Source organism: Hyla sarda, chromosome 2 (genome assembly GCF_029499605.1).
Source record: "Hyla sarda isolate aHylSar1 chromosome 2, aHylSar1.hap1, whole genome shotgun sequence".
NCBI lineage: Eukaryota > Metazoa > Chordata > Amphibia > Anura > Hylidae > Hyla > Hyla sarda.
Window position 1 is genome coordinate 22,878,508 of NC_079190.1, and position 19,414 is coordinate 22,897,921.

General features: G+C 47.4%; 1 protein-coding gene across 4 annotated transcripts in view; it reads left to right on the plus strand.

The window, feature by feature from the left end:
* Nucleotides 1-19,414, plus strand: part of CCDC81 (coiled-coil domain containing 81) — a 95,158-nt gene that overhangs the window by 15,801 nt on the left and 59,943 nt on the right. The window contains exons 1-5 of one of the 4 annotated variants that reach the window (XM_056561389.1): nt 5,643-5,863; nt 8,111-8,186; nt 10,878-11,015; nt 12,828-12,889; nt 14,691-14,847. In XM_056561389.1, the coding sequence (XP_056417364.1) occupies nt 12,875-12,889; nt 14,691-14,847 (172 nt within the window). In that variant the 5' untranslated portion in view covers nt 5,643-5,863; nt 8,111-8,186; nt 10,878-11,015; nt 12,828-12,874. Of the gene's footprint in view, nt 1-5,638; nt 5,864-8,110; nt 8,187-10,877; nt 11,016-12,827; nt 12,890-14,690; nt 14,848-19,414 lie in introns of those variants that run through there. The other 3 variants (XR_008889459.1, XM_056561387.1, XM_056561388.1) reach the window with 3 other exon arrangements.

Here is a 19,414-nt window from a genome sequence, read left to right on the forward strand (position 1 = left end):
CAGTGAGATCTGCACATTATATACTCATCAGCTCTAATAACAAACAACTGTACATAACCAATGTGCCAAAAAGTCACATATGGCCCCAGAATACCTCAACTTCTTTCACCCACTCACCACCCTACACACCAATAATGCCACCAATGATGCCACTGTTCCAAAAAATAAAGGGAACACTTAAACAACACAATGTAACTCCAAGTCAATGACACTTCTGTGAAATCCCACTGTCCACTCAAGAAGAACACTGATTGACAATCAATTTCACATGCTGTTGTGCAAATGGAACAGACAACAGGTGGAAGTTATAGGCAATTAGCAAGACACCCCCAATAAAGGAATGGTTCTGCAGGTGGTGACCACAGACCACTTTTCAGTTCCTATGCTTCCTGGCTGATGTTTTGGTCACTTTTTAATGCTGGTGGTGCTTTCACTCTAGTGGTAGAATGAGACGGAGTCTACAAACAGACAACAGGTGGAAATTATAGGCAATTAGCAAGACACCCCCAATAAAAGTGTGGTGGCCCAGTATGGGAGGTGTTACTCTGTACCTTCCCTGCTCTGTCAGGCAGCATCCCTCAGTGCCCCCAGGGCCCCCCTGCATTAGTTCCCCCATTGTAAATATGTTGTACTGTATAAAATGTGTTATCACCTTAAGAGTTGTACCATGTGATTGTTACCCAGAAGGTACTAATGACCAGCTGACCCCAAGCGTGACCTATGGGCTCCCTGCTAGTCTCCCCCATAAAAGCCTGGGAGGAGCTGAGGTCAGTCGTGCCTCGTGTGTGTGTCCAGAGTATTGAAGGCCTCAAGTCAAGTCCTGCAGCCACAGTCAAGTGCAAGTAACATAAACCTGCAGCATTGTCCATTATCAGTCAAGTCAGTCCCTGTCATCTGTCAAGTCAGCGTGGCCTGCATTCAATTGTCCAGTCCTACTACAAGTCCCAGCAAGCACTTGAATGGGCACTGTCAGATACAAAAACTTTTGATCTGTTGTTAAGCATGTATAACCAATAGGTTTTGCAATTGCTTTCATTAGTAAATTTTCAGTATTTCATACTGAAAAATCCAGTCAAACAACTGCCCCACCCCCCCTCCTGCCTGCTTGGGCACATACTAGTCCTGCTGTGTCCATGAGTCATCACCTATGTCATGGACACACTTCCTTGATTGACAGCTGTGAGCGCAGGGCTCAGAGCTGGAGGAAATATTCTCCCACTGTCATCTTGTGTCCCGCTACTGTCAGTGAGGACATGCTGGGAGTTGTAGTTTTGCTAATGCTAGGGGAGATGTGATCAGACAGCATACTGAGGGAGGGGGCGGAGACCTGCACAGTGAGGCCACGCCCCCTCCCTTTGAGAGGAATTCAGACTAGTGAGCTAAATTAAAAGTGTAATAAAAAATAAATAAAGGTCCTAGACACATAAAAATTTGATGTATATGGTCAGGATTAGGTACTGAGTGATATATAAAAAAAAGTTTTTTTTGTTGGATCTGACGGGTACACTTTAAGGACTCTGCGTCACTGGTCACCTCCTTGGGCCCTGGCTGAACTTTACCATCTGTCTACCCTCAGTAAAGCTACAGTTGTCCGTAACTTGGTGCCAGAGTCTTTATTGCCCCTGTGCCTAGCACAGGATCCAGCGGTATACCTTTGGGTGGTTATAGGCTAAACCACACCCTGGCGTCACGAATACAAGGGGTTAATGCCATCTGCCCCTAGGGTAACAACATCTGCCCTGCACCACACACCCTGCCACCACAAAGGAGTGGTTCTGCAGGTGGTGACCACAGACCACTTCTCAGTTCCTATGCTTCCTGGCTGATGTTTTGGTCACTTTTGAATGCTGGCGGTGCTTTCACTCTAGTGGTAGCATGAGACGGAGTCTACAACCCACACAAGTGGCTCAGGTAGTGCAGCTCATCTAGGATGGCACATCAATGCGAGCTATGGCAAGAAGGTTTGCTGTGTCTGTCAGCGTAGTGTCCAGAGCATGGAGGCGCTACCAGGAGACTGGCCAGTACATCAGGAGACGTGGAGGCGGCCGTAGGAGGGCAACAACCCAGCAGCAGGACCGCTACCTCCGCCTTTGTGCAAGGAGGAGCAGGAGGAGCACTGCCAGAGCCCTGCAAAATTACCTCCAGCAAGCCACAAATGTGCATGTGTCCACTCAAACGGTCAGAAACAGACTCCATGAGGGTGGTATGAGGGCCCGATGTCCACAGGTGGGGGTTGGGCTTACAGCCCAACACCGTGCAGGACGTTTGGCATTTGTCAGAGAACACCAAGATTGACAAATTCGCTACTGGTGCCCTGTGCTCTTCACAGATGAAAGCAGGTTCCCACTGAGCACATGTGACAGACATGACAGAGTCTGGAGACGCCGTGAAGAATGTTCTGCTGCCTGCCACATCCTCCAGCATGACCGGTTTGGCGGTGGGTCAGTAATGGTGTAGGGTGGCATTTCTTTGGGGGGCCGCACAGCCTAATGGGTTCCTCCTAATACAAGACAATGCTAGACCTCATGTGGCTGGAGTGTGTCAGCAGTTCCTGCAAGATGAAGACATTGATGCTATGGACTGGCCCGCCCGTTCTCCAGATCTGAATCTGATTGAGCACATCTGGGACGTCTCGCTCCATCCACCACAGACTGTCCAGGAGTTGGCGGATGCTTTAGTCCAGGTCTGGGAGGACATCCCTCAGGAGACCATCCTCCACCTCATTAGGAACATGTCCAGGCGTTGTAGGGAGGTCATACGGGCACGTGGAGGCCACACACACTACTGAGCCTCATTGTGACTTGTTTTAAGGACATTACATAAAGTTGGATCAGCCTGTAGTGTTTTCCACTTTGATTTTGAGTGTGACTCCATATCCAGACCTCCATGGGTTGATACATTTGATTTCCATTGATAATTTTTGTGTGATTTTGTTGTCAGAACATTTAACTATGTAAAGAGGAAAGTATTTCATACGATTAGTTCATTCATTCAGATCTAGAATGTCTTATCTTAGTGTTCACTTTTTTTTTTTTGAGCAGTGTAGATTTCTCTGCAATTTTTTATACCATAAATATATTATTCTATTATCTCTGGCTGGCACTTCTTATGGGGGTCCTCTGACTGTCATAGTTTATGGGGCCACTCTTTATGGGGGTCCTATGACTGTCATAGTTTATGGGGCCACTCTTTATGGGGGTCCTATGACTGTCATAGTTTATGGGGCCACTCTTTATGGGGGTCCTCTAGCTGGCACCGGGGGTTCTCTGGCTGGAACTTCTTATGGGGGGTCGTCTGGCCAACACCTTATGGGGTTTCTGTCGCTTGCACAGTTTATGGGGCCCTCTGGCTGGAACTTCTTATGGGGGTTGTCTGTCCAACACTTTATGGGGTCCTCTGGCTGACACTGTTTACAAGGGCACTCTGGCTTTTACTGTTTATGGGAGTCCTCTGGCTGGCACTGTTTATGGGAGTCCTCTGGCTGGCACTGTTTATAGGAGTCCTCTGGCTGGCACTGTTTATGGGAGTCCTCTGGCTGGCACTGTTTATGGGAGTCCTCTGGCTTTTACTGTTTATGGGGGCCCTCTGGCTGGCACTGTTTATAGGAGTCCTCTGGCTGGCACTGTTTATAGGAGTCCTCTGGCTGGCACTGTTTATAGGAGTCCTCTGGCTGGCACTGTTTATAGGAGTCCTCTGGCTGGCACTGTTTATAGGAGTCCTCTGGCTGGCACTGTTTATAGGAGTCCTCTGGCTTTTACTGTTTATGGGAGTCCTCTGGCTGGCACTGTTTATAGGAGTCCTCTGGCTGGCACTGTTTATGGGAGTCCTCTGGCTGGCACTGTTTATGTGAGTCCTCTGGCTGACACTGTTTATGGGAGTCCTCTGGCTGGCACTGTTTATAGGAGTCCTCTGGCTGGCACTGTTTATAGGAGTCCTCTGGCTGGCACTGTTTATAGGAGTCCTCTGGCTGGCACTGTTTATAGGAGTCCTCTGGCTGGCACTGTTTATGGGGGTCCTCTGGCTGGCACTGTTTATGGGAGTCCTCTGGCTGGCACTGTTTATGGGAGTCCTCTGGCTGGCACTGTTTATGGGAGTCCTCTGGCTGGCACTGTTTATGGGAGTCCTCTGGCTGGCACTGTTTATGGGAGTCCTCTGGCTGGCACTGTTTATGGGGGTCCTCTGGCTGGCACTGTTTATGGGAGTCTCTGGCTGGCACTGTTTATGGGAGTCCTCTGGCTTTTACTGTTTATGGGAGTCCTCTGGCTGGCACTGTTTATGGGAGTCCTCTGGCTGGCACTGTTTATGGGGGTCCTCTGGCTGGCACTGTTTATAGGAGTCCTCTGGCTGGCACTGTTTATAGGAGTCCTCTGGCTGGCACTGTTTATAGGAGTCCTCTGGCTGGCACTGTTTATAGGAGTCCTCTGGCTGGCACTGTTTATGGGAGTCCTCTGGCTGGCACTGTTTATGGGAGTCCTCTGGCTGGCACTGTTTATGGGAGTCCTCTGGCTGGCACTGTTTATGGGAGTCCTCTGGCTGGCACTGTTTATGGGAGTCCTCTGGCTGGCACTGTTTATGGGAGTCCTCTGGCTGGCACTGTTTATGGGGGTCCTCTGGCTGGCACTGTTTATGGGAGTCTCTGGCTGGCACTGTTTATGGGAGTCCTCTGGCTTTTACTGTTTATGGGAGTCCTCTGGCTGGCACTGTTTATGGGAGTCCTCTGACTGACACTGTTTATGGGGGTCCTCTGGCTTTTACTGTTTATGGGAGTCCTCTGGCTGGCACTGTTTATGGGAGTCCTCTGGCTGGCACTGTTTATGGGAGTCCTCTGACTGACACTGTTTATGGGAGTCCTCTGGCTGGCACTGTTTATGGGAGTCCTCTGGCTGGCACTGTTTATGGGAGTCCTCTGACTGACACTGTTTATGGGGGTCCTCTGGCTTTTACTGTTTATGGGAGTCCTCTGGCTGGCACTGTTTATGGGAGTCCTCTGGCTGGCACTGTTTATGGGAGTCCTCTGACTGACACTGTTTATGGGGGTCCTCTGGCTTTCACTGTTCATGGGAGTCCTCTGGCTGGCACTGTTTATGGGAGTCCTCTGGCTGGCACTGTTCATGGGAGTCCTCTGGCTGGCACTGTTTATGGGAGTCCTCTGGCTGGCACTGTTTATAGGAGTCCTCTGGCTGGCACTGTTTATGGGGGTCCTCTGGTTGACACTGTTTATGGGGGTCCTCTGGCTGGCACTGTTTATAGGAGTCCTCTGGCTGGCACTGTTTATGGGGGTCCTCTGGCTGGCACTGTTTATGGGGGTCCTCTGGCTGACACTGTTTATGGGGGTCCTCTGGCTGGCACTGTTTATGGGGGTCCTCTGGTTGGCACTGTTTATGGGGGTCCTCTGTCTGGCACTGTTTACACGGGCACTCCGGCTTTTACTGTTTATGGGAGTCCTCTGGCTTTTACTGTTTATGGGGGTCCTCTGGCTGACACTGTTTATGGGGGTCCTCTGGCTGGCACTGTTTATGGGGGTCCTCTGGCTGACACTGTTTATGGGGGTCCTCTGGTTGGCACTGTTTATGGGGGTCCTCTGGCTGGCACTGTTTACACGGGCACTCCGGCTTTTACTGTTTATGGGAGTCCTGTGGCTGTGAATAATGACTGTAATAAATGAATAATGACTGTGAAGGAACGTAAACCTCTTGCGCATGCGCATTTCAGATCACTTTCCGCAGCGCGTCCCCATTCCGTACACTGGGGCGGGGCCTTCCCACGGGCTCGCGGGTGACGTCACTCCTAGCAACAGCCGGGTCCACCTTGCGCGTCCTAGAGACGGTCCTGAGAAATCCCGGGAGACGCGGAGCGGTGAGAGGTGAGAACTGTCACCGGGGGAAGGGGCTGTGTGTGCGGGAGGAAGACTGCTGTGAAGCTCAACTCAATGTTTCCCAACCATGGTGCATCCAGCTGTTGCAATACTACAACTCCCAGCATGCCCGGACAGCCAAAGGCTGTCCGGGCATGCTGGGAGTTGTAGTTTTGCAACAGCTGGAGCTTTCCTGGTTTGGAAACAACGGCTTAACCCAATATAGGTATGATGATGTCATGTGATGTTGCCAAACTTTCTGATGTCACAAGACATCTCCGATCACAAATGATGATTACTCCCATACCGTGATCACATGATCGCCACCGTCCGATTGGGGATGATCGCCATGATTCTTAGTCGGGGTGATAGTTCGGCGCAGCACGTGATGGGGAGCGCTCGGATACTTTTACGTTTTTTCATGTTGGCGATGGGTCAGTCATCTCAGATCTGTAAGTGTGATGAATGTTCTGACTGCTCGTGTGCCAGGTGTGTTCAGGACAATCGGGGCAGGTAACTGCTCAAAATGTGACAAAAAATCTGAGGATTACCAACGGATTTTGGGTCACACTGTACAGTCCAGTGTCAGAAAGCTGGGTTTGCGTCCAAGATCTTGGGTCTTCCAGCAGGACAAAGACCCAAAACATACATCATAAAGCCCCCAGAAATGGATGGAAACAAAGCGCTGGAGAGTTCTGAAGTGTCACCAATGAGTCCAGATCTAAATCCCATTGATCACCTGTGGAGAGATCTTAAAATTACTGTTAGGAAAAGGCGCCTTCCAATAAGAGACCTGGAGCAGTTTGTAAAGGAAGAGTGGTCCAACATTCCGGCTGAGAGGTGTAAGAAGCTTATTGATGGTTATAGGAAGACACTGATTTCAGTTATTTTTTCCAAAGGGTCTGCAACCAAATATAAAGTTATGGGTGCCAAAAATTTACGGCCATGACTGTATGTATCACATTATCTATCTATCCATCTCTCAATATCTCATATCTATTTATCTCTTATCTATCTCATATCTATCTATCTATCTATCTCTTATCTATCTATCTATCTCTTATCTATCTATCTCATATCTATCTATCTCATATCTATCTATCTCATATCTATCTATCTCATATCTATCTTATCTATCTATCTCATATCTATCTTATCTATCTATCTATCTATCTATCTCATATCTATCTCATATCTATCTATCTATCTCATCTCTATCTATCTATCTCATCTCTATCTATCTATCTCATCTCTATCTATCTATCTATCCATCTATCTATCTCATCTCTCTATCTATTAGAGATGAGCGAATTTACAGTAAATTCGATTCGTCACGAACTTCTCGGCTCGGCAGTTGACTTTTCCTGCATAAATTAGTTCAGCTTTCAGGTGCTCGGGTGGGCTGGAAAAGGTGCATACAGTCCTAGGAAAGAGTCTCCTAGGACTGTATCCACCTTTTCCAGCCCACGGGAGCACCGGAAAGCTGAACTAATTTATACAGGATAAGTCATCAACTGCCGAGCCGAGAAGTTCGTGACGAATCAAATTTACTGTATCTATCTCATATCTATCTATCTATCTCATATCTATCTCATATCTATCTATCTCATATCTATCTATGTATCTATCTATCTATCTATCTAATATCTATCTATCTCATATCTATCTATCTATCTCATATCTATCTATCTATCTATCTATCTATCTATCTATCTATCTATCTATCTATCGATCTATCTCATATCTATCTATCTCATATCTATCTATCTATCTCATATCTATCTATCTCATATCTATCTATATATCTATCTATGTATCTATCTATCTCATATCTATCTATCTATCTCTCTATCTCATATCTATGTATCTCATATCTATCTATCTCATATCTATCTATCTATCTATCTATCTCATATCTATCTATCTCATATCTATCTATCTATCTATCTCATATCTATCTATCTCATATCTATCTATCTCATATCTATCTATCTCATATCTATCTCATATCTATATCTATCTCATATCTATCTATCTATCTATCTCATATCTATCTATCTATCTATCTATCTATCTCATATCTATCTATCTATCTCATATCTATCTCATATCTATCTATCTATCTATCTATCTCATATCTATCTATCTATCTATCTCATATCTATCTATCTATCTATCTATCTCTCTATCTCATATCTATCTCTCTATAGTTGAAGGCTTATGTCACTTCATAGATTTTCCTCTTATGTCTTTTAGATCTAGAATATGTTGGATTTCCTGCAGGATACGGGTAGATGTGGCTTCCAGACGCTCCCAAAGCTCACAGAGGATGGTAAGTACAATGGAGGATACAATAGTCACATGAGCCGCTGTATAAACCAGACATTGCACAGATAACAATCCTATAACATTATGTTACTCCTGCATATTATTCAGAGCCTATAGGGGGCAGCAGTTGTTCTGATATAGGGAATTGCTGTGTGTGCACTTTCCTTCTGTGTCTGTATAGGAGGCAGAGGCTGGACAGGTGGAAATGCCCATGTAGTTACCATCACATATTGTTTATGTGGTCTGAGCCAGTGTCACCCAACCAGGGTGCCTCCAGCTGTTGCAAATCTACAACTCCCAGCATGCCCGGACGTTGTAGTATTGCAACAGCTGCAGGCACCCTGGTTGGGACACACTGGTCTCAGCTGAAGATCCTGCTATTTGCTCAGCTGTATACCCGTATGGCATACAGCCCATGGCCATTCTGCGTAACCAAACATGACTTATGCATCAGCCATGACCATTGTGTGCTCCGCCAGGGTGTACCCAGGGATCAGCAGTAGGAGCGGCTGCCGCAACTCCCAGGGTTACAGTTAACCATTTCAGTACTAAGGTCACTGATGAAACTAGGGATGTCCTGATACCATTTATTTAAGACCTGGTAACGATATATTTTGCTCACCGATACCAAATCCCAATACTTATTTTTTTATGCCATGTAAAAACCGAACATGAGGCCCTTACTGACACTCATCATTAAGATATGTCCCCAATAGGAAAGTAGGGAATATGCCCCTTTTTTAGGTAGAAGCCCCCAGAAGTTAGGTAGGGAATCCTCTCTATTAGGTAGAAGTCCTCAGTAGTAATGGAGGGATTCCCCCCTATTAGGTAGAGTCCCCAGTACGTAGGTAGGGAAATCCCCTATTAGGTAGGAGTCCGCAAAGATAGGTAGGTAATGTATTTTTCCTATTAGGTAGAACCGCTCAGTAGGTAGGTAGGTAGGTAGGTAGGGAATCCCCTCCATTAGGTGGGAGCCCCCAGGGGATAGGTAGGTAGGGTGTCTCTCTATTAGGTAGAGTCCCCAGTAGTTAAGTAGGGAATCCCCCTTATAAGGTAGAGTCCCCAGTACGTAGGTAGGGAATTCCCATATTAGGTAGGATTCCACAAAGATAGGTAGTTAAGGCATTTTTCCTATTAGGAAGAGCCGTTCGATAGGTAGGTAGGGAATCCCCTCCATTAGGTAGGAGCCCCCAGGCGATAGGTAGGTAGGGCGTCTTTCTATTAGGTAGAAGTCCCCAATAGGTAGGTTATCCCCCCCTATTAGGTTGAGTCCCCAGTAGTTAAGTAGGGAATCCCCCCTATTAGGTTAGAGTCCCCAGTACGTAGGTAGAGAATCCCCCCTATTAGGTAGAAGTCCCCTGTAAGTAGGTAGGGAATCTCCCTATTAGGTAACAGCCCCAGTAGTCAGGTAGGTAGAGAACCTTCTATAGGTAGATGCCCCCATTAAGTAGTTTCCCCCAATAAGTCCCCTTCCAAAAGAAAATAATAAAAATCCTACTCACCTTCCCTCCGCATCCTCCTGTCTGAATATGAATGATGAAGAGGTCTAAGAGCGGGAACGAAGGCAAAGTGAGAGGGATTTTTTTGTATTTTTTAATAATCTGCCATAATCGGGAAGGGTTTAATTACGCATTAAGTATTCTTGGAAATGTCCGGTATCGGCACCGATACAACTATTGGTACGGGGAAACACCTCACAGAAACCATGGCGGCAGTGCTCAAACTTATTATAATGGGGTCTGTCAGGCTCCATTGTGTTGTTTGTACAGTATTGTGCAGTATACTGGGCGTTTTCTTCCTGTCAAATGTGACAGAAATACAAATGGAGGCTCCAAACAAAACCCCTAGCGCAGTGTGAACAGAGCCGTGATCAGCGCATGTCACCTGACCAGACATTGTCCCTGCAGGGATATATACGGGTTACATGTTCATATGCATCCAAAGGGGGAGGGTTCTGCTTGATGTGCCCACTTGGGGGGACTTTATGTATACACTGGGGGGGGGGGGGGGGAATTTATGTACACACTGGGGGGGTGACCTCATGTACACACTGGGGGTGGGGGGCTTCATGTACACACTGGGGGGGGGCTTATGTACACACTGGGGGGGGGACCTCATGTACACACTGGGGGGGGGGCTCATGTACACACTGGGGGGAGGCCTCATGTACACACTGGGGGGGGGGAACCTCATGTACAGACTGGGGGGGACCTCATGTACACACTGGGGGGGGGACCTCATGTACACACTGGGGGGGGGGGCCTCATGTACAGACTGGGGGGGGACCTCATGTACAGACTGGGGGGGGCCTCATGTACAGACTGGGGGGGGACCTCATGTACACACTGGGGGGGGGACCTCATGTACACACTGGGGGGGGGCCTCATGTACAGACTGGGGGGGACCTCATGTACACACTGGGGGGGGACCTCATGTACAGACTGGGGGGGGAACCTCATGTACACACTGGGGGGGGAACCTCATGTACACACTGGGGGGGGGGCTCATGTACAGACTGGGGGGGGGGACCTCATGTACACACTGGGGGGGGGCTCATGTACACACTGGGGGGGGGGGGGCTCATGTACACACAGCAGGGAAGGTGTGTGTAAGATATATATGATTATATGAATAATGAAAGGTTCAGCTGCCTTCTTCATATGGGGTAGGGGGACTAATAAGTCATTTATTCCAGTTTACTGTCATAGAAAAGTCGCAGATCATCGCGCAATGATCCTTCTATAGGAGACGCAGGGAAAGTGTTACTCTTACCGAGCTGCTGACTTGTATCACTAGGCGCATTGTTTGGCGGATGAGCATATAGTGTTACCAGGTAATAAATCTGCTGTGTGTGTACAGAGGGCTGAATGGAGAGAAATGTAATAGCCCCTAATCCATTAGCCACCGCTCCTGGGTATTGTGGCCTAATGTGCAATATGACGAGCCTTGTGTTCAATACTAAAACCAAGTTCTTTAAAATATACCAATATGGCTGCCATTACAACTTCTTCAGGGGTCATCACTCAGCTTTCCTAGACCCCTGAATGCCAAATGGCTGTGCAGTGATGTATGCTGATAAGGGCGTAAAATATTTCTCTAAATCTTGCTGTTGTGTTCCAGTGTTCCCCATTCAGGGTGCCTCCAGCTGTTGCAAAACTACAACTCCCATCATGCCCGGACAGCCTTTGGCTGTCCGGGCATGCTGGGAGTTGTAGTTTTGCAACAGCTAGAGGCACCCTGCTTGGGAAACACTCGTCTATCCTATGGAGAGGAATTCACTCAAGTAATTTTTGATTATTCTGCCCCAATTTACCCTTAAAGGGGTACTCCGGTGGAAAACATTTTTTTTTTTTACATCAACTGGTGCCAAAAAGTTAAACAGATTTGTAAATGACTTCTATTAAAAAAAATCTTTACCGTTCCAGTACTTTTTAGCAGCTGTATGCTACAGAGGAAATTCTTTTCTTTTTGAATTTCTTTTTTTGTCTTGTCCACAGTGCTCTCTGCTGACACCTCTGTCCATGTCAGGAACTGTCCAGAGCAGGAGGAAATCCCCATAGCAAACAAATGCTGCTCTGGACAGTTCCTGACACAGACAGAGGTGGCAGCAAAGAGCACTGTGGACGAGACAAAAAAAGAAATTCAAAAAGAAAAGAATTTCCCCTGTAGCATACAGCTGCTAAAAAGTGCTGGAAGGGTAAAGATTTTTTAATAGAAGTCATTTACAAACCTGTTTACCTTTCTGGCACCAGTTGATTTAAAAAAAAAAAAAAAAAAATGTTTCCACTGAAGTACCCCTTTAAATGGGCACTCTCATTAAAACAAATTTTAGCTATTGCACTCCTTATGGTAAATAAAAAATATTTCTAATATACTTGGGTAAAAAAAAAAAAAAAAAAGAAGTTTTCTATGTTTTATTTGTGCTTAAAAAAGCTCAAGAGCACATTTTCCCCCATCTCATACACAGACTTAGGACCGAGGTCCAAACACAGGAAGTGCAGCCTGGAGTGCTGAGGGGGTGTGTCCAATCAACAGCATATGGCAGTTATGTGTGAGAGGAGCTATGATTGGATGAGGCTGGACACCCCCCCCCCAGCACTCCAGGCTGCACTTCCTGTGTTTGGACTTCGGTCCTAAATCTGTGTATGAGATGGGGGAAAATGTGCTCTTGAGCTTTTTTAAGCATAAATAAAACATAGAAAACTTCATTTTTTTAAAACCAAGTATATTAGAAATATTTTTTATTGACCATAAGGAGTGCAATAGCAAACATTTTTTTTAATGAGAGTGCCCCTTTAAATAAAAGTTTCATTGACTTTAATGGACTTTCCGAACCTGTTCATTCTTCAGATGGATTTCGCGGCTAAAAGCCCATTGAAGTCAAAGGGATTTTTTTCCTGCCTAAATGAGTTTCACATGAAATTTTAATAAGGAGAATTTCCCCTCCCACAGCATTTCCTTCTGTTCCAATCCTCTACATTTCTGCGCCAATTCCCTGGAAGGGAGAAAATGGCAAAAATCAACATTTTCTTTACCAAAATTATTCCTGTTCAATTCTGCTCCAATACCAATACCCTTAGCGTTGCCATTCCAGTGTCAAGGAACGTATTTATGTCCATCGTTACATGATGTGTTTGTCTTACAGATGTTTGCGCCATATGGGCTTCCGTTTCGGAGTTCGTTGAGCACCAAATGTCTCTGCAGAAGGTAAAGTGACTATTATCACTATTATTATGATATCATTAGCATTATTAGGCTGTGTTTACACCTCGTATTTTTTGGCTGTTTTTCTAGGCCGTGAAACTGCTGTTTAACAGTTTAGAAAACAGAAATTTGCCCAATTTCATTATTTTTTTGAACTCCGTAGAACTCAGTAGCAAAATGGCTCTTTGTTCATAAACACAATAATTTTATGAGCATCATTTTTAAAGGGGTTGCTCAGGAATCGAAAAACAGACCTAATTTCTTTTAAAGACGGCTCCCTGTCTGTCTCCACTTTGGGTGTGGTGTTACAACTTGGCTCCATTCACTTCAATGAAACTGAGCTGCAGAACCACACCCAACCTGGAGACAGACAGGGAGAGGTCTTTGAAAGAAATTAGCTCTTATTTTTTGATTCCTGGATAACCCCTTTAAAGGGGTTCTCCACCATAAGGTGATTTTAGTAGGTACCTGGCAGGCAGTAATGGACATGCTTAGGAAGGGTCTGCGCTTGTCTTGGGGCTAAATGACTATGCTGTGAGATTACCATAATACTGTGGATAGCTTTTTTTGAACTGGTATTTCCTGTTTGAAATTTATTTTTGCCTACAAATCCTATAATTCCATTTTCCTCCCTCCCACACATCAGCCACCCCACCCATTGAAACATAAATGAGCTCCATCCATTCAAAAGACCTGTGGTTTTCAATCAGGGTGCCTACAGCTGTTGCATTAGTTGCAGATTGATCTCTCTCCCACCAAGCGATCCCTCCACCCATTGAAGCAGACAGGCTCCCTGTCATCAGCTGACTAGTGAGTCAGGTCTCGGCTGCATTGCAACCTGGGAAAAATCTGAGACAACAGTCATTTTGTATGCTGGTAAAAATAAATATTGGGGTGAAAATCACAGAAGATATGTGCGAAAACCATCACACACAGGTACAGACACTATATTATGGACTACACTAACTTTACAGCCCCTGTAGCATAGTCAAATAAAAAAATTCCTGGAATACCCCTTTCATTCTGTAAGATCAAGGGTTGGCCTAAATAAAAACAACCATTTTGCTACAGCCCCCCCCCCCCCCCCCATATATACAACTGAAAACACGGTTGTACAGACGTACATATTAGTGTGTGTACAAACGTACATATTAGTGCTGCCACACAACCTGTAAAAATAACACAAAGATTATCAAAATGTTATATAACTTTATTAAAACAATATATTAAAAACATTTCTCCAGAATATCCCTTCATAGGGGTACTCCATTGCGGAGCGTTCTGAACAAACTGTTCTGAACGCTTAGAGCCGGCGTCGGGACTCGTGACATCACAGCCCTGCCCCCTTGTGATGTCACGCCCCGCCCCCTTAATGCAAGTCTATGGCAAAAATGTGAGGATCCAGCAGGGGGCAGGCAGAGTAATGATTATATACAGTATTAAAGGGGTACTCCGGCCCCAAGGATAGGAGATAAGATGTCTGATCGCGGGGATCATGCCCCCTCCCATAGACTTGCATTGAGGGGGTGGAGTCCTGACGTCATGATACTCGGTCCCCGTGGAGCCTCCAGTGCTTCCTGCAGTGCTTACAGGGGGATGCTGGATAGGGGATAAGATGTCTTGGGGATGGAGTACCCCTTTACGGTGTTACACCTAAGAGTAATGAGCGATAGAGTCCAGGAGGAACAAACTACCCTCCAAACTACCCTCCGACAACTTTGGTTATTCTCTTCTGTTCTGGTAATATTTTGGTAATAAAAATAGAAAACTTAGCCACATGTACCTATACTTATTTTCATTTAAGGGGGTACTGATTCCAGGACTGGGAACATTTACTTTATCAAGACAGAAATTAGATGTCGGCAACAACAAGTTCATCATCATGCAACGTCCAGTCTTCCTGCTGTCAGAGAAACTCGCTCAGGTTCATGGATTGAAGTTCAACAAAGTATTCACAACAGGTGGGTCACTTTAGATTTAGGAAATTGTTGTATTGCTATGTATTGTTAAAAATACATACATTTTATATGAGATGTGTTCATACATTACTTATCCTGTACTGATCCTGAGTTATACCCTGTACTATATTCCAGAGCTGCACTCACTATTCTGCTGGTGAGGTCACTGTGTACATACATTACATTACTTATCCTGTACTGATCCTGAGTTATATCCTGTATTATACTCCAGAGCTGTACTCACTATTCTGCTGGTGAGGTCACTGTGTACAAACATTACATTACTTATCCTGTACTGATCCTGAGTTATACCCTGTACTATATTCCAGAGCTGTACTCACTATTCTGCTGGTGAGGTCACTGTGTTCATTCATTACATTACTTATCCTGTACTGATCCTGAGTTATATCCTGTATTATACTCCAGTGCTGTACTCACTATTCTGCTGGTGAGGTCACTGTGTACATATATTACATTACTTATCCTGTACTGATCCTGAATTATATCCTGTATTATACTCCAGAGCTGTACTCACTATTCTGCTGGTGAGGTCACTGTGTACATACATTACTGTCACGATGCCGGCTGGCAGGAGGTGGATCCTCTGTGCCAGAGAGGGATTGGCGTGGACCGTGCTAGTGGACCGGTTCTAAGTCACTACTAGTGTTCACCAGAGCCCGCCGCAAAGCGGGATGGTCTTGCTGCGGCGGTAGTGACCAGGTCATATCCACTAGCAACGGCTCAACCTCTCTGACTGCTGAAGATAGGCGCGGTACAAGGGAGTAGACAGAAGCAAGGTCGGACGTAGCAGAAGGTCGGGGCAGGCAGCAAGAATCGTAGTCAATAAGGCAATAGCAGGAGGTCAAGTACACAGTATGGACAAACACAGTAACGCTTTCAGTAGGCTCTAAGGCAACAAGATCCGGCAGGGGAGTGCAGGGGCAGTGATCAGATATAGTCTGGGAGCAGGTGGAAGCCAATTAAGCTAATTGGGCCAGGCACCAATCATTGGTGCACTGGCCCTTTAAGTCTCAGGGAGCTGGCGCGCGCGCGCCCTAGAGAGCGGAGCCGCGCGCGCCAGCACATGACAGCAGGGGACCGGGACGGGTAAGTGACCTGGGATGCGATTCGCGAGCGGGCGCGTCCCGCTGTGCGAATCGCATCCCCGACGGCCATGACAGTTTAGTGCTCCCGGTCAGCGGGACCGACCGGGGCGCTGCGGAGAGAGAGACGCCGTAAGCGCTCCGGGAGGAGCGGGGACCCGGAGCGCTAGGCGTAACAGTACCCCCCCCTTAGGTCTCCCCTTCTCTTTGTCCGGTAACTGCCTCCCCTGGGATGAGGACACCGGGAAAGAATGGAGGGTTTCCTCAACGGCAGGCAGAACAGCAGGAGTGGGAATGGGGAGGGAGGGCAGAGGGCGAGGCCTGGCACGGGGCAGTGTGACACCAGGACGGGGGCCATGAGGAGGCACCGAGGCTTGCCTGACTGGACTGGGAGGGGGGGAGAGGCACTTCTTATGGCAGGCAGAGTCCGTAAAGACCTTAGGGAGACCGGTTACAGGAGGAACCACAGGGGCACGGCAGGGAGTACTGGGAACCGGTTTAAGGCAGTCCTTGAAACAAGAGGTACCCCAGCTCTTGATCTCCCCTGTGGACCAATCCAGGGTTGGGGAATGGTGTTGAAGCCAGGGTAGTCCAAGGAGAATTTCGGAAGTGCAATTGGAGAGGACCAAAAACTCAATTTTTTCGTGATGAGGTCCGATGCACATTAGGAGGGGCTCCGTGCGGTAACGCACGGTGCAATCCAACCTGACTCCGTTGACCGCGGAAATGTAGAGTGGCTTGACGAGACGGGTCACCGGGATGCGGAATTTATTCACCAAGGAATCCAGAATAAAATTCCCAGAGGCACCGGAGTCCAAGCAGGCCACGGCTGAGAGGGAGGAGTTGGCTGAAGGAGAAATCCGTACGGGCACCGTGAGACGTGGAGAAGCCGACTTAGCATCAAGAGACGCCACACCCACGAGAGCTGGGTGCGAGCGTGCGTTTCCCAGACGTGGAGGACGGATAGGGCAATCCACCAAGAAATGTTCGGTACTGGCACAGTACAGACAAAGATTTTCTTCCCTACGGCGATTCCTCTCTTCCTGGGTCAGGCGAGACCGATCCACTTGCATGGCCTCCTCGGCGGGAGGCCTAGGCGTAGATTGCAATGGAGACTGTGGGAGAGGTGTCCAGAGATCTAAGTCTTTTTCCTGGCGGAGCTCTTGATGTCTCTCAGAAAAACGCATGTCAATGCGAGTGGCTAGATGAATGAGTTCATGCAGGTTAGCAGGAGTTTCTCGTGCGGCCAGAACATCTTTAATGTTGCTGGATAGGCCTTTTTTAAAGGTCGCGCAGAGGGCCTCATTATTCCAGGATAGTTCAGAAGCAAGAGTACGGAATTGTATGGCGTACTCGCCAACGGAAGAATTACCCTGGACCAGGTTCAGCAGGGCAGTCTCAGCAGAAGAGGCTCGGGCAGGTTCCTCAAAGACACTTCGAATTTCCGAGAAGAAGGAGTGTACAGAGGCAGTGACGGGGTCATTGCGGTCCCAGAGCGGTGTGGCCCAAGACAGAGCTTTCCCAGACAGAAGGCTGACTACGAAAGCCACCTTAGACCTTTCAGTAGGAAACTGGTCCGACATCATCTCCAAGTGCAGGGAACATTGTGAAAGAAAGCCACGGCAAAACTTAGAGTCCCCATCAAATTTGTCCGGCAGGGACAAGCGGAGGCTAGGAGTGGCCACTCGCTGCGGAAGAGGTGCAGGAGCTGGCGGAGGAGATGGTTGTTGCTGCTGTAGCTGAGACTGAAATTGCTGTAGCTGTGACTGAAGCTGCTGTAGCTGCGACTGGAGTTGCTGTGTCATGGTGGTCAAGTACGACAGCTGGTGATCTTGTTGGGCGATCTGTCGGGCTTGCTGGGCGACCAGTGTAGTGAGGTCGGCGACAACTGGCAGAGGAACTTCAGCGGGATCCATGGCCGGATCTACTGTCACGATGCCGGCTGGCAGGAGGTGGATCCTCTGTGCCAGAGAGGGATTGGCGTGGACCGTGCTAGTGGACCGGTTCTAAGTCACTACTGGTGTTCACCAGAGCCCGCCGCAAAGCGGGATGGTCTTGCTGCGGCGGTAGTGACCAGGTTGTATCCACTAGCAACGGCTCAACCTCTCTGACTGCTGAAGATAGGCGCGGTACAAGGGAGTAGACAGAAGCAAGGTCGGACGTAGCAGAAGGTCGGGGCAGGCAGCAAGAATCGTAGTCAATAAGGCAATAGCAGGAGGTCAAGTACACAGTATGGACAAACACAGTAACGCTTTCACTAGGCTCTAAGGCAACAAGATCCGGCAGGGGAGTGCAGGGGCAGTGATCAGATATAGTCTGGGAGCAGGTGGGAGCCAATTAAGCTAATTGGGCCAGGCACCAATCATTGGTGCACTGGCCCTTTAAGTCTCAGGGAGCTGGCGCGCGCGCGCCCTAGAGAGCGGAGCCGCGCGCGCCAGCACATGACAGCAGGGGACCGGGACGGGTAAGTGACCTGGGATGCGATTCGCGAGCGGGCGCGTCCCGCTGTGCGAATCGCATCCCCGACGGCCATGACAGTGCAGCGCTCCCGGTCAGCGGGACCGACCGGGGCGCTGCGGAGAGAGAGACGCCGTAAGCGCTCCGGGGAGGAGCGGGGACAAGGAGCGCTAGGCGTAACAATTACATTACTTATCCTGTACTGATCCTGAGTTATATCCTGTATTATACTCCAGAGCTGTACTCACTATTCTGCTGGTGAGGTCACTGTGTTCATTCATTACATTACTTATCCTGTACTGATCCTGAGTTATATCCTGTATTATATTCCAGAGCTGTACTCACTATTCTGCTGGTGAGGTCACTGTGTATATATATTACATTACTTATCCTGTACTGATCCTGAGTTATATCCTGTGTTATACTCCAGAGCTGTACTCACTATTCTGCTGGTGAGGTCACTGTGTTCATTCATTACATTACTTATCCTGTACTGATCCTGAGTTATATCCTGTATTATACTCCAGAGCTGTACTCACTATTCTGCTGGTGAGGTCACTGTGTACATACATTACATTACTTATCCTGTACTGATCCTGAGTTATATCCTGTAATATTCTCCAGAGCTGTACTCACTATTCTGCTGGTGAGGTCACTGTGTAAATACATTACATTACTTATCCTGTACTGATCCTGAGTTATATCCTGTATAATACTCCAGAGCTGTACTCACTATTCTGCTGGTGAGGTCACTGTGTACATACATTACATTACTTATCCTGTACTGATCCTTAGTTATATCCTGTATTATACTCCAGAGCTGTACTCACTATTCTGCTGGTGAGGTCACTGTGTATATACATTACATTACTTATCCCGTACTGATCCTGAGTTATATCCTGTATTATACTCCAGAGCTGTACTCACTATTCTGCTGGTGAGGTCACTGTGTACATACATTACATTACTTATCCTATACTGATCCTGAGTTATATCCTGTAATATTCTCC